The sequence below is a fragment of the Caloenas nicobarica genome, chromosome 15 (genome assembly GCF_036013445.1).
Source record: "Caloenas nicobarica isolate bCalNic1 chromosome 15, bCalNic1.hap1, whole genome shotgun sequence".
In the NCBI taxonomy this organism is placed as follows: Eukaryota; Metazoa; Chordata; class Aves; order Columbiformes; family Columbidae; genus Caloenas; species Caloenas nicobarica.
The window spans coordinates 3,262,831-3,276,779 of NC_088259.1; the positions used below are offsets into that span (position 1 = coordinate 3,262,831).

The 13,949-nt window shown below is 56.5% G+C and overlaps 1 protein-coding gene across 2 annotated transcripts; it reads right to left on the reverse strand.

Annotated features, from left to right (window-relative positions):
- Positions 1-661: 661 nt before the first annotated feature.
- On the reverse strand, positions 662-11,642 carry LOC135994689 (centrosome-associated protein CEP250-like). Of its 2 annotated transcripts, none has more exons than XM_065645470.1 (16): positions 11,442-11,642; positions 10,907-10,963; positions 10,379-10,461; positions 9,762-9,927; positions 9,405-9,511; positions 8,336-8,443; positions 7,654-7,750; positions 7,086-7,184; positions 6,197-6,358; positions 5,703-5,851; positions 5,069-5,251; positions 4,251-4,395; positions 3,822-3,968; positions 2,278-2,471; positions 1,226-1,726; positions 662-758 (listed from the first exon to the last, which is right to left on the reverse strand). In XM_065645470.1, the coding sequence occupies exons 1-15, from the start codon at positions 11,538-11,540 to the stop codon at positions 1,387-1,389; spliced, it is 2,136 nt and encodes a 711-aa protein (XP_065501542.1). In that variant the 5' UTR covers positions 11,541-11,642; the 3' UTR covers positions 662-758; positions 1,226-1,386. The 2 variants fall into 2 exon arrangements, with proteins under 2 accessions (XP_065501542.1, XP_065501541.1); XM_065645469.1 differs by having other exon boundaries at positions 5,703-5,881.
- Between the last annotated feature and the right edge of the window lie 2,307 nt (positions 11,643-13,949).

Below are 13,949 nucleotides of genomic sequence, written 5' to 3' on the forward strand. Positions count from 1 at the left end.
CAGGACCTTGGGCAGGACACAAGCACTGCCAGCGCAGGACGGGGTTGCTTTGGCACAGCAGAGCTGGGCACAAAAGAGCTCACCAGCAAGTGACTGAAAACACAGCCCAGAAGACACCTCTGTCCTACCGCTCCGAAATCTTTCACAGGACTCTTTAAAAAGGTTTTTCTTTTGTCAACAATCCTGCTGCGCCCCTCCCTGTTCCCCAAACACAAACCCCATCCTCGTGGGGACTCAGGCCTACAAGCTCACTTTGGTCTTTAATGGAGATAAGGCTTTAAACACCTACCAGGAAACATCTAAAGAGGACCGTTAGAGAGCAGCGAAGATATTCTGAGGTAACTCTTACAAAACCAGAACACAATAGCAGCACAACAATCTAAAACCAAAGGAGACATTTCTGCCTGGCTTCCTATGAGAGGTCTCGTCCCTAGTCCCAGCGCTGGCCCTGCACGCCTTTCACCTCCCCAAATTCCGTGCAGGAAACATGAGGGATGCTCCACACAGCCCCATTCCCAGCCATCTCCCACAGCTCCAGCCTCGCAAAAACACACCAGTTCTCCTTTCGCAGCCTTTACCTCTTGCTCGGCATTTTCACGTCTAGTTTGTTCCTCTTGTTGTTGAGCTTGCACGGCAGCAACTTTCTGCTCCATATCCAACAGCTGCTTCTCGTGCTCCCTCTCTGTCTCTGCCTTCTCCTGTTGCCATCGCTCCAGCAGCTCCTGCAGCTCTGACTGGTGCCCTTCCCGCGCGCTTGCCTGAGGAGGGGAGGAAAAGACTTCAAGATGGAGCCCCAGCCAAGCTCCTCAAAAACATGGGAAGCTTCATCCCTCCTTTGGGGTTCAAGCCCAAAGAAAACCCCTCTGTCCACCGAGAAAGGAACAAAGTTCCCGTGACTGCAGCTGGCAGGAGGGTCAGGACTCTGCCCCATGGGAGACAGGAGGCTGCTAAGAGCCCCCCCTGGGCTGCCACGCTCTGGGTGGGACCCCCAACCTGCCCTTGAACTCGTCTTACGCCCACGCTCAATCTGTGGCTGCATTTCCTGTCCCAGCACAGTCCCGTGGGCTCCACGTGCCTTCGAGTACGAGCCATCGGCTCTGCTGCTGGCCTGGCAACGTGTGGCCCGTGACACACGCTTGCTGCCGTTTCACACCTCGGGCCGTTCTTCTGCTCAAGACAGCCCACCAAGCTTGCTTGAGGAATTCAAACGCCTCTTGTTTCCTACCAGGTCTTGCAGAAGCCTCTTTATTTCTGCTTCGTGATGGCTTTGCCGAAGTCTGAGGGTATCGTCATGCTGCCGTTCTCTCCGCAAGAGCTGTTGTGCCGTGTTTTCCCGTTCCTGCCTCAGGAGAGATCTCTCTGCTTCCAGCTCACGTTGAAGGCACTTCACTTCCCCTGCAAACCCCACAAATGGCAAGAGTCAGAGTCTCCCCAGACCCTGGTTCTGACCTTACTGACCTTCAGCCCTTGGAGTTTCAGTGCAGGAGGGATCTGTTCCAGCTCCTTCACTCCCCACCAGCACTGCGGACAGAGAGCTGCTTTTATACCGTCTTCTCTAGGCAGGGGGATCACCAGAAACAAAGCACGTGGGGCGTCACCTTGTATCACCTCCTTGGCCTGCGTGATGGTGTGAAGTTGCATCTCAAGCTGACTCCGGGCGATCTCCAGCTGAGATACGTGCTGCTGAGCCTCAGACAGGCTGCACTCCAGGGTCTCCTTCACCGACCTGCAGGTTGTGGACACGGAGAGAAATGAGCTTCTTGCTCCTGACACCCACAGGGAGGGATTCCAGTGACAAGTGGTTCAAGATCCCTGCCCCTGAGAACGGAAAATGGGTTGCATGGACACCCGTGCACAGAAAACAGATTTCTGCCATTTAAAATAGCAATACAGGCCCCTCCGAGGGAATGCCCAGGCTTTCCTTATGACCCAGCGTAACACAGCAAGCCCAGCCGAATTTCACCTCGACGGCCAGATCTTGAATCCCTGCTGCCTGATCGATGGCACACAGGGAGCAGTTTTCCTGACAACGTCTGTGCCAGCCAGCAAAAGCCCAACCTCTGCTCACAGCCCCCATCTCATCAGCACTTCCAATTGCTCTGCAGGGTGACACAATAAGCAGGATTTTTTTCTCCTCAAGATTGTTCCATGTTCTGTCCCTGGAAGGTGAAAACACCCCCAAAGCACAGAGGACGCAAGAAAGCCCCGTGCAACGATGACCAGCTCTGTAATTCCCGACAGTGAGTCATGTCCTGCCCAGGGTTCCTCCCCCTTTACCTGGCCTCTGCCAGCTGCTCTGAAAGGCCTTGTCTGTCCCGCTCCACGGCTGCCAGGCGCAGCTCCAGGGCAGCCTTCTCCTGCACCAGCACCTCCTTCTCTTCGGACACCTTGGCCAGCGCGAGCCCTTGGCGAGAGGACTCCTGGCGCAACTGCTCCAGACCAGTGCTGGCCGACTCTTGCTGCCGGGACACCTGGAACGGGACAAACCGCAGTTGGAGCCCTTGCTGTGCAGTTGTGTGCAGAGCAGCCAGCGCCGCTGGCCAGTGGGCGGGAGGAGAAAGAGCTCCTGTCCCGGGGGCTCCAAGTGTGAGAGCAGCTGCTGGTACCGCGCTGAGAGCCTGGGCTGCCAAAAGGCGCTGGCCCCGCTCACTGGGAAGTGATGTGCAAGGCCAGATTGGGCTGCCTGGGGCCAGCTGTGGCCTCCCCAGTGCCCAGTGCAGGGGACGGTCACTGCCCTGCTCCTGCTGGCCACACCACTCCACAAGCCAGGCTGCTCTTGGCCTTCTTGGCCACCTGGGCACACGCCGGCTCATATTCAGCTGCTGCCGACCGACACCTCCACGTCCTTCTCCCCCAGGCAGCTTTCCAAACACACAGTTGCAGATATGTCTTAACAGGCAATTTCAACCATTTCAAGATGCCAGTCCCATTCTTAGCAAGACAAAACAGCAGACAGTGACTCGCAGCTCTGTCCCGCTCTCCAGGCTCAAACAAACGGAGTTCGCAAAGCTGCACACTTTGCAACAAAAAGCAGAAACAGAAACTCGCCTCAAAACAAGGATTCAGAGCTACACAGTTTGTTTCTTTTGCCACAGGTGACAGGAGTCACCCCGCTCTGATCCAGGGACAGCACCATCATCTCTTTGCAGCTCAGCAAAAGCCACAGAAGAGGCCAACACAGACCGGTGGATTAAGAGAATCCAGAGAAGCAGAGGACAGCGCAGAGAAATGCAGAACTGCTCTGCAAGCCATCAACACGTTGCCAAAAAGAAGGGAACAAACCCTCTGCCCTCCAGGGCTACCGAGTGTCTCCTTGACACAAACCTTGCAGCAGCCAACAGATACAGCTTCACTCAGCCAAGCAGCCAAACGCACACCCAGAAGCAGCAGCTTTTTGGTCTCACCTCACTGAGCTGCTCTCGGGTTTCTTCCTTCTCCTCTGCCAGTCTCCTCAGCTCCACCCGCAGCCCCTCCTGCTGCTCCTCTGCTTTCTGCAGCAGCTGCTCCAGCTGGGCTTTCTCTGCACAGAGCTCTGCCTTGCTTCTTTCACACCAGCTCAGCTGCTCCTGCTCACACACTCTTGCTCTCTCCATCTCAGCCACTTTCCCTGACACAACTTCATTCTCTTGCTCCAGCTACAATCACAGAAGCAGAGAGGAAATAAAAGACAGGAACATTTCCCAGGAAGGAGCTTTGCCTTGGACCCGAAAAGGAACAACATTTCCACATCCAGCCAGTCCTACTGCTGGAAGGCAAGAAGGCTGAGAAGCAGCAGCAGCTGGAGACAAACACCTGGCAAGAGCTTTGGCAGCTCTGCTCACCTGCAGCACAAGGTTGTTCAGCTGCACTTTCTCCACTGCAAGAGCTTCATTGAGACTGCTCATGTTGGCTGCTGCAACACGCAGATCAGCTGTTTCAGCACTCAGCTGCTTCTGAGTCCTTGTCAACTCTGCCACCGACTGCTCGGCCTGCAGAGACAAAAGAACAACGTGACAACAAGGGCAGCAAAATCCCTGACTCCAAGCAGCAACTCCCCATCCCCTGCGTGTCTCTGACACGCTCCCAGTTCACGCTCCCGATAAGCACGTGGGGACTGAAAACCCCAAAGAGCCTGTGTGGTCTGATCCCCATTTCCCAAGAAGGACAACAATGTTTTCCCTGTCTTCTCCTGCCAGGAACAGCACCTGTGCTGGTCCTGCTGTCACAACTCCCTCTCCCACAAGGGCTCCCTAGGAATAAGGTGCCCGCACCTTCTCCAGGGCCGTGGTCAGCTCGTGTTTCTCTTGCTCCAGCAGACTCCTCTGAAACTGCGACTTCTCCAGCATCTCTCTCGTGACTGCCAGCTCACTCTGCAACAATGAATGTTTTCCTTCAAGTGCAGCTAAGTCCTTCAGCCTGTGAGAAGAGGAAAGACAAACAAGTTCTTAATCTAAAAACACTCTCGCTTCCAAGAGTATAAGAGGGTAAAAGAGACTTCTGAAGTCCAGATTAATATTCCCACAATTACTCTTGTCTTCAGCAGTGAAACAATGAAAGAGTCTGCAGTCTACTGGGGAGGAGATGTGTATGAATTTCCAACCCAACAATCACAGGGTCACAGGATGGCTCAGGCTGGCAGGGACCCCACGACACCTTGGCCCAGTCTCCAGCTCAGAGCAGCTAGGTCAGCTATGGGATCAGTCCAGGTTGTTCAAGGCTCTGACCAGTTGGGTCTTCCCAAGTTTCCAAGGATGGAATCTGGACAACTGCTCTGAGCAACCTGTTCTGCTGCATGATTGTCCTCACGGTTCAATTTTCTGTTCTCCTTAAATCCAGCCTGACCCGCCCTTGTTTCAGCTTATGCCTGTCACCAACCACTCTGCTCAGGTGGGGAATGATTTCTGTGAAGCTCACACACAAAGCACAAGGAGGTGGCTCTGCTGGATGGCAGCAGGCAGCCAGCCCTGCCCGTGTGCTCCCTTCACCCTTCTGTGCTGCAAATGACGAGCAGGCACAATTCAGCCTTGTACGCTGGGCTCCTAAGGTCCAGCCATGCCCACCCCTGCCCAGAGAAAGCTCCAACGCTCACAGGAGCTCCTGCTCACGACGCGCTCTCTCCATTGCCTGCTGCTGCTCCACCATTTTCCCCTGGGCTGAGTCTTTCTTCAGCTGCAGCTCCGTGTTCCTTTGACGCAGACGCGAGGCTTCTTGCTCCATTACATCCAGCTGTTGCTGTAACTCTTCCCTGGTTTTCTCCAGGTTGGCACAGTCACTGCAGAGACAAGGCTCCGTTAGAAGAATGAAGAGGCCGGTAGAGTCACAGATCTCATTTTCCCCATCCCAGGATGGAGCTGTCGGGAGCACGGGGAGGAAGAACTTGCTCTTCCCCTCCCAAGGTAACCGAAGAGGGAAGCAGGAAGGCAGGCAGGCTGTTGCCTTCATCCAGTGAGAAGCGGTGCCTGGGAAAGGGCACCCAAAGAGCAGAGTGCAGAGACGCAGCATGTCGAGGGAGAGGCGCCTTGTATGCCAGCATCGCTCTGAATTGCCCAGACAGCCTTGGGAGGCACAGCAGAGCATGAAAAGCAGTGACAGGAGGATGCTGTGGTGCCATACAGAGGCACACACGAGGTAGGGCAGGCAAGTTCTCTGCCCAGAACACCTCTGAGCTCCCCGAACTGGAAGCAGATTGCCTCCAGAACGCAGGAGAAGGAGGAAACACTCACCTTCTGAGCGCTTCCACCAAAGACTGGAGGTGCTGCTGCTGCCTGCTGGACGTGGCGCATTCCTCCTCCAGTTGCTCAAGCCTCTGCTGCAGCTTCCTGCACTTCTCTTCCTGCTGCCTGTGCTGCTGCAGCAGGGAATCGATAGAGTCCTGCCTGGCAGAAAGCTCTTCTTGTAGGGCCTGCAAGCACCGGGCAGGGAAAGAGCACAAACAAGCAGTAAGGAGCAGCCGAGACGGCTCCAGACAGCTGGGAGAAGCAGCGAGCAGAGAGACAGCTCCGCTGAAGGCAAAAGCTGGGATGAGGGGGTGGAGATCAAGGAGAGCAAAGCAGCAGAACACAGGGCTGGGGAGGGGGGCCAGGCAACAGGGTCCCAAGAGTGGGAAGGCTGGAAAGACACTGGCTGAACTGGCCGAGGAAATGGAAAGGGTCCAAGCCAAGGGAGGCATGAGCAGCCGAGCCTGTGGCCAGTGCTGAAGACAAGCAGAAATTCTCACCCGCGTTGCTCCTCGCCTCCTTGCCAGCGCCTCCTGAACCAAGGCAAAGGCCTGCTCTGTCCCACCGGAGCTCAGGACAGAGAGGATGGTGCTGGGCTCTGCCTGCTGGGAACTGCCAGGGCAGATCATGCTGACCGTGCTGTCACTGGCATCCAACACCACCTGAAAGCCCACAGCAAGCTGTTACGCTCTGCTCAGTCTACTTGGCTTGCTTTATCTGTTTCTCCTTTTGCCCCCACTTCACCCTTGAGTCATTAAAAGCTGAGGAATACTGGAAAAGAGCCATGAAAAAGCTCATGTTTATAATGACTCTGTGCAGTAGCCCAAGAGGATAACAGTGACTCCATCGGGTGAAAGACCTGACTTTGAGAGAGGCTGATTAACTCCCCTCCACAGAGGGAAGTTTAGGACTAAGTTGAAGTTCCCCCTGAACAGTTAGACCAGTTGGATTCTGGGGGGATAATGGTCAGTGAATGTCGAGTAAAGGAGCAGAGTTGGCAAGTGCATTGATTGAGCCAGTGACCTTTTATAAAATCTGAAGAACAAGAGTCATTGCTCAAGGAGGGTGGGGGAAGCCCCCGAGCAATCCTGGAATACAAATGTCAAGTAGCCAACTCGGAAAGCACAGCCCAAGAGAGACCTGAGCGGGACGGTGAAGGCAAAGGTACTTTCTGAAACTTCTAGCGACTCAGCTCAAGAGTCATAGGACAGCCAACTTGGACGTTCTAACAGGTTTTACATCAGAAAGGTGGTACAAGAATTAAAAAGCCAGTAGCAGTTACCGCAGACAGTACCCAACATGGATCTCTGTTCCCCAGGCTGGGCTGTTGCCTTCCTCAAGCACTTGGAAACCTCGTCTACAGGGATGTGGTCCCAGCTCTGCACTCACCTCAGTTATATCCTTTATCAGCTTTTGCAGGGAAAGGTTCTCCTCTTTGGCACTTTTACTCCACGAAGCTTCATGTTCTGTCTCTAACCGACTGGCTTCCTGAGAACAGAAGGAGGAAAGGGTGGGCAGGGAAGAGCTGCTCCCCTCTGCAGCTTTCCCATCCTCAGCGGCACTGCCGTGCCCAGAAGCCTCAGCCCTCGTGACTCCAGTAGATTCCTTCCCACATCTATTCCATTTCTTCCTCGCTACAACTAAGAAGAGAACGACCAACAGCTCGTTTTCATAGACTGCTAGGAAGCTGTCAGTGCCAAGAACTTTGGCCCCAGGCACAACAGCCTTGGTGCAACCCCCTGAGGAAGACACCGGAGTTGTCTGCAGCTCCCCTGCCGCTGCTGCACCTGGACTGACTCCACCTGTGCCAAACACACAAGGAACATTCTGGCAATGTCCCTGCTGTTCCCCTACAGTTGGCATCTCTACCACTCCTTCTGTGGAGGAAACCACACCTCTGTGTGCTACGGCTGGGGAGCAAACACTGGGCTGTCTCCCAGATCAAGGGAAAACATACCAGAATCTCCACAGTGTCGTCAGGTGTTTCCATGGGCTTCTCCTTCTCCTCGTTCTGCTTCTGGGACCGCACAAGCAAGGCCGAGAGCTCCATCACCCTGAGAAGAGAAGGTCCACGTGCCACTCCAAAAGCACAGCACACCATCGCCTGGGAAAGAGCTAAGCAGCTCCCAGAAGCACAGCAGAGAAAGTTCAACCCAGAAAATACAGCAAAGGCAGCATCCAGCTCTACAGGCTAATGAGCTTGAGGGTGCAAAATGGCACTTCTTGCCCCAAAGGTCTTCTGCACTCAGTCTTGCAAGGAACCGTCAGCACAGAGGAGCTGCTGCTCATGATGCTCCTGTGCACATTCCTCCCAACTGCTTTAGAGCAGCCCTGGGTAGCAAAAGGGCTGTACAGAGACAGAGCTCTCTTTATGCTGCTCTCCATTTCTGACCAAGAATCAGCTAACAGCTAAAACACTGTGATATGCAATCTCTTTGCCAGTCTCGTCTTACTCAGAAGAGCTTCTGTCAGTCAGACGGTGTTTCTGTCCGTTCTGTTGAAGGCAACAGTTTGACGAGGGACAGAAACAGGGCTGTCCAGAATGGGTGTGTTTAAAACGTGAACACAGCTCATCTATGAATCGTAGAAGCAGCCACAAAAGATCCTGTTGGTAACAGCAAAGTTTAAAACAGCTTCACCTGTCCTGAAGCTCCTTCTTCTCCAGGTCGCCAGAGGTTGGACGGGAGCAGCTCACAAGTACAGCTCCAGAAAGCCTCATGTGCTCTGCCTTCAGCTCGGACAAATCTCTGAAGAAGAATCAAGAAAGAGACCGTGTTCACAGCACCAGTCCCAGCTGGCAGGAAAGGTGACATCTGCGCTGGGACAAGCCGCTCATCTGGCCCTTTGGGACCAGGACACATCGTGACAGCTGAGCAATGGGTCTGCGTGATCGTCAAGGATGAGTTTGTTTTCTCCTCAGAGATGAGAAGAAATGGGTGGGACAGCCAGAAGGCCTCAAGGACCTCCAATTACTCTTACTGATTGTTGCTCCTGCTCTAGCTCATTAACATACTCTCATTGTCATTAATAGATGTAAGGAAGTTTACCAAGGTCCCCACCTTTTACACCCTGGGGATCAGCCTTAAGCGACCTGTTACTGTCCGCACTTGGACTGGAGGTGGTGTAAGAATAAGCCCAGAATGTTGCAACAAAAAAGCACAAATGCTACAAGAATTAAGGAGTTGCTCAGGCATACTCTCACCTTAAGGAAAGCTTATAATCAAATAAGATAAATGGCTGACAGCAACCCGGAGTGGGACATTGCACGTGACAGCCACCATACAAAGTCATAAATGATCTTTTGATGAGGCACAGTAGGAAAAGAAACTCAGTGAGATGTAAGGCAGATTTTCACCGTTCTGTTAAACGGACTGCTCTACATGCTGCACGCACAGCTGTGGGGAGTCTCCTCCAGCCTGTCCATGTGCGCCCGTGCCTGAGTTAATGTGCCCAAACATCACCACAGTCAAGTTCATCTGCTCAGGGCCCCGGCGTTGCTCACAGCCCGAGCCCTCAGTCTGATCTGAAAACCTGCATCAAACCAAATGATTCCAAAGACAGCTAAAGCAGCTTCATGGCATTGCTTCAGCCCGTCAAAGGAGAAATCACGTCTTGAGCCGCAATTACTGTAACACGGAGGCTCGCCAAGCGGGTGTGAAGGGAAGCTACAGTTTTCCTGCAAGAGCTCTGGCCTTCCCTTGTACTCACCGGTCAGTGGCAGTCTTCATCTCCAGGAACTGACGGCGGAAGGTCACCACCTGACACCACAGGCTGAGGAGACGGTGACGTTCACCCCTGACGTAGCTGTCATACAGCTAAACGTGCCAAGACAAAAAGAAATGCCAGTTCAGCCTTCGCCAACACTGCACGAGTCTTTCAGAGAGGAGAGAGTGCAACCCCCAGCACCAGGTCTCCTCCATCTCCCAGCCCTGTCTTCTGCTCCTCAGCACCAACACAGCTCAGCAGAGCCACCACTGTCACACAGCAAGTCCTCTCTGCCGGAAATCAAATCCATTCTCACGCCACTCTGGCGCCACGGCTGGCATGCCCGTAGCCTCTCCTTACCTCACGCTCACGGCGCCATTCACTCTCCTTCAACCCCAGCTCCTCCCGGGCCCTCATCCAATCCGCCGTCAGTTTTCCAACATCTTCTTTAAGGGCTGAATTAACCTCACTGGCTTTATCGAGCTGCTCCCGCAGGAGAGCGTTCACTTCTGCCAGATTCTCGCACCTGGGAAAGGGAGAAACAGCCAGGAGGTCGCTCAACAGCTGCTGCCCACAAGCGGCAGCCCCGGGATTTCCCAGCTCCCTCAACACTGACTTTGTTGTCACACTGAGAGGCAGGAAAAGTGCCTCCTGGCATTAACTAAGATCTCTCTGAGATGGCCACCTCCGCTGCTTCTCCTGGCTTTAAGCCTCCCATTCCCACCCACAGGTTCGGTTCTCCCCTCCTCTGGAAAGGGACCTTTGGAGCTCACCCGGAACAACCCCCCGCTCAGAACAGAGCCATTCAGCACACAGCACTGTTACTGCACCACAGAAAACACATCGTGGACCTTTCTCCTGTCAAAGCGGCTCGTCCAACCGCTTCCCTTGGGGAGACCAGCTGGCACTGGCAGGTTTTCCCTCCCTTCCATGAGCATCCAGGATACCGGCTATGAGGGAACGCTTCTTCCTTGTACCTTTGCTGCTCCTCTTCCAGCTGCAGCAGTGCTTTCTCCAGGCTGTGGTCTTCTGTGGCTTCCCGCCTGCCAGGGAGGGATCCCTTAGGAAGAAAGGAAAACATCAGTCAAATTCTTGTGTTCCCTTCCATCCCCTCCCCTCCAGCTCTGTATGTTGAACGCCAGCATTCCCGCCTGCCGAAATGCCGTGTTCCAGCCAGTTCTTTTTCAGAGACAGCCTCATAACATAACAGGCAGTACAGCCCTCTCCTGAGACCTCGGACAGCGCGTTACCCCAGCAGGAAAGCACTCTCTCACAAAACTAAAATCCTTCTTGATGGGGATTTCTGGACTGGCATTTCTGGGACTACTGGCTGCTCCAAGAATGGCAACTGCACAGACACTGACGGGCAGAATTAGAGCGCTTCCTGAAACCCTCAGGCAGCAAAATCCTGTTTTCCTCGGTCACTGTCACTCTGGAGAGATGTTTTTTGCCGGCGTTAACGAATGCCACGTACACTATCGTTACTCAGCAGCCTGCACACTCACCCCTCCTGCCTCCACTTGCTGCTCCAGCTCTCGGCACCGAGTCCGGTACTGCAGGACCTGCGTGGATACAGAGAATGAAGAGGAGCGAATGCAGCTTCTCGCAGACGCGGCTCCTCCCGCAGCCCCTTTGCTCTCAGTCTTTGCAGCCCAAGCACAGAACATTTCACGGCGCTGCTGATACAGCCAACGAGAAGTCGTTCCCATACAGGGAAGCTTCACCTTCCCTGATCCTCAAGCAAGCGAGCCAGGGTTTCTTTCGCACACTGAGCGGCTCGGGGCTGCCAGCGGGGGAAGCGGCGCCCAGCACGCCTGGGCGGGCCGGGCGGAGCGGGGCGGCTCCCGGGGCCTCCCCCGAGCTCCGGGCTGGGCACCGTCCCGCCCGCGGCAGCTCCGGGGAGGAACCCGCTGGGGCCGCGCGTTCGCCCCCGACATCGCCGCGGCCCAGTGCCCTCTCTGGGCGGCCCGGACACCCCGGCCCCCGCACCGCGGCCCGGCCCCGGGCAGCTCCCCCCGGGCAGGCGCCGCCGCTCCTCACCTTCGCCTGCAGCTTCCGCACCAGCAGCGCTTGCCGGTGCTGCGCCTCCTGCGAGCTCTGCAGCCGGCGGCGCAGGGAGGCCTGGCTCGGCGCCGCCATGGCCCCGCTCGCCTGCCGGGCTCCGCTGCCCGCCGGGCCCCGCGGCGGGGGCTGCTCCGCGCCCTGCCCCGGCGGACCGCGCTCAGGCGGCCCCGGGCTGGCGCCTCCGGGCCGGGCGGAGCGGCTGCCCCTGCCCGCCGGGCGCGGCCGGGAGCCGCGGGGCGGGAGAGCCGGGCTGGCTCGGGGCCGCTCTGGGGCAGCGCCTCGCTTCTCGCTTCTCGCTTCTCGCTTCTCTCTTCTCTCTCCTCGCTCCTCCTGGACGGGCCCGCCGGGCTGCGGTGCTGCTCTGGCAGCGCTTTGCTCCAGCGAGTCCTGCGCAGGGACCGGTAACGGCCCCGGAGAACGTTGCGGGCGGCACGCGCTGCCGGGGGAGCCTGGGAGAGAAGGAGCCGAGGAGACGGTCCCGAGAGCAGAGTGTGGGCTGTGGGGACACTGGGGCAGGGAGGGGGGACCGCAGGGACAGCACAAAAGCTCCGTGGCCCAGGGGAGCCGACCGAGCAGCCGGAGCTTTCTGCTAAAGCTCAGCCTTGAGCCCGGGACTGGCCCTGCCGCAGGAGTTCCAGCCTGGGGCGGAAACCAAACGCACACGGGTGGCATTTGGGAACCTTTTCCTCTCTGTTTTGCAGCATGAACGGGGCAGACTGCAAGCAGCTAGAGAAGAGCCTGGATGGGAGAGAAAACTGCCAATTCACAGCACCACGTACTCTCTGAACTAAACTTCATGAGCTCATGAAGAAATACAAGAACCAAACATGACACACAGGGCTTAGTCCCCTTGGCCAGACTAGTCTGTTGCACGAATTCACTTATTCACCCCTCGGGTCAGGAGCTTTCCTAACTTAGAACCCCTGACACTTAATTCGTGCACTCACAAGGGTGGCACCCGCGGGCACACGCAGGGCCGTGGGGGTACCCAGAGGCAGCAAAGGGCTCAGGCTGGGCACCCAAAGGCACACGGAGGGCTCCGGTCCACACCAAAGGGCAAAGGGAGGGCCCTAGGAAGCACAAGAAGAGAAACGGAGGCCCTCGGGAGCCACCGAAAGGCTGTTTGGTGGCCTCTCGGTTGCCTCAAAAAAGCCCATCCCTGGGGGACATGGAAAGGCAAACAGAGACGGCTTGAGGAGACGAGAGGAGGAGTCCCCTGGGAAAGATGAAAAGCCGAAGGCCGGTCCCTTGGCGGGACAGCGAAAGGCCCAGCGAGGGCCCTGGGTGGGAACCCAAAGGGTCCTCAGGAGACTTGGGGGGCTGAGAGAATAAATGCCCAGAACAAGGCGCAGCCTTCAACAGCACCAACATGTGGGACTGTCCTAAGGCACGAGCACGGCTTTACAGAGCTGGACCTACCCCTCCAACAGCCTGGCCGCAAAGCTTACTAAACAAGGCAAAAGCCTGGGCTGCTTTTCTCTTCCCCACTTAAGATTCCCTGTAGAACTGGGTCTTAGCCTGAGCGAGGCTGTAGGAGGGAGGAAGAGGCAGGAAAACATTGCAGGGAAAATGCCCAGACACAGCAGGACCTGGCGTGAATCACTGCAGGCGCGAGCAAGGCCTTGGAAACAAGTCTTTATTGTCTGCGTGGGGGAGCTGCCTGGGGGCTCTGTGGCTGTGAAGCCATGCAGCTCCTCAGCAGGTCGTCCACAAGGCTCCGAGCTGCCACCCTCTTCAATGCCTCGGGCTCCACGGGCTCCTCCTGGAGAACCCTGAGATGCGCTGGGCTGCACCTCGCTCCTGCCTGGGGAGGGGGCTTGGGACCCGCTGGAGGCCTGGGCTGGAAAGGAACCTGCCGGCCCGTGAAGGGGAGGCTGCCTGCAGTGCTCCCTGCCCGGGGCATGCGCAGAGTTTCCCACTCGGGCACTGCAGACCTCGCTGTGGCTCCAGAGGTGCCATCCCGGGGCTTCTGGAGGCCGCCTGTTGGCTGGTGAGCATCTTGCTCAGCGCCTCGGGGGAGAGGCGGGAGGACAATCCCTGAGCTCTTCACCTTGAAATCTCCTGCTTCCTCCGAAGGTGGGACTGGTGGTGGGAGGCAGAGAGGTGGCAAGAGCTTCCTTGAGTGAAGCTTCTCTGATGTTTGCTCGGACTTTGTTTCTGCAGGCAGTTTGTACTGCCTGTACTCGTTGAACTCCTTCAGCGAGTAAACCACCTGTGGAGAGACGAGGCCACCAGGCCTCGCACCGGCTGCCTCCTCAACACTCAGGCAGCGCGAGGCAGCCTGAGAAGAGCAGGAGTGGGAATGGCCAGGGGGACGCTGGTGCTTCTGCTCCTGGGGAAACCAGCCCCACAGCCCCGTGCCCTCCGACAGCAACAGGCGGCTGAGCAAGCGCCCGGGGAACACGCCTGATGAGGGCTGTTTTGACCAGCCCGACATCCAAACCTACACTGCTGTCACTGGCAATGAAACCCTCTCTCTTCAGC